General features: G+C 66.0%; 1 protein-coding gene across 1 annotated transcript in view; it reads left to right on the plus strand.

Annotated features, from left to right (window-relative positions):
• The window catches only part of LOC113979438 (zinc finger protein 3-like), a gene marked incomplete at both ends in the record, with an annotated part of 749 nt that extends 455 nt beyond the window's left edge, over window positions 1–294 (plus strand). The window contains one exon of the mRNA XM_027706829.1: window positions 25–294. Coding sequence (XP_027562630.1) covers window positions 25–294 — 270 coding nt within the window. The remainder of the gene's footprint in view (window positions 1–24) is intronic.
• Between the last annotated feature and the right edge of the window lie 514 nt (window positions 295–808).

Genomic DNA, 808 nt, shown 5'->3' on the forward strand with positions numbered 1-808 from the left:
AGCTGTGACCTGGTGGTCCCTGAGCAGCCTCCCAGCAGGGAGAAGCCCTTCAGGTGCTTGGAATGTGGGAAGAGCTTCAGGCAGAGCACCGACCTCATCCGACACCAGCTCATCCACACTGGGGAACGGCCCTACACGTGTGGGGATTGTGGGAAGAGCTTCAGCCAAACCTCCCACCTGATCCGGCACAGCCACATCCACACTGGGGAACAGCCCTATATGTGTCGGGAATGTGAGAAGAGCTTCAGACAGAGCTCCCACCTGATCCGTCACCAGCGCATCCACAGCAGGGAACAGCCCAGGAAAGAGGTGGGAGAGGGGGGCTAAGGGGAGGGGATGGACCAGGAGCAGGATTGCCGTGGGGGTCCCTCTGTGTCCCCATGTCTTGATCCCTGGAGAGTGGAGGAGGCTGGAGAGAGGGGGGAGCTGCGAGAGCCCCGAGATCCTGGAGAGGGGGGAGTTCGGGCCCCTGTGCTGAGCCAGCGGTCGGGGCCGTGCTGTTGGTGCCAAATTGCCCCTGGTCAGGCTGAACCCAGAGCCCGCCCACGTGTCAGGGGGCCCGATCCGCTCCCTGCTCTCGTTGCCCTGGGGCAGCCTCTGATGTCCCCCCGCCTGTGGGGCTGTTTGGGTACCTTGGGCACAGCCGGCCCTTGTGCAGGGCTGTGCCCTTGGGGGCTGTTGGGGGTGGGTGGGAGGTGTTTTTTGGGGGTGCCGGGCTGGGTTGGCGGCAGAGCCCCGGCGGTGGGCGGGGGTTGTGGGTCCCCCCCCCACGGTGGGGGTTGGTGTTGCTGGGTCAGGCCCCGCCGGC

Source organism: Neopelma chrysocephalum, unplaced genomic scaffold (genome assembly GCF_003984885.1).
Source record: "Neopelma chrysocephalum unplaced genomic scaffold, ASM398488v2 Primary Assembly neopelma1_80379, whole genome shotgun sequence".
NCBI classification, from domain to species: Eukaryota; Metazoa; Chordata; class Aves; order Passeriformes; family Pipridae; genus Neopelma; species Neopelma chrysocephalum.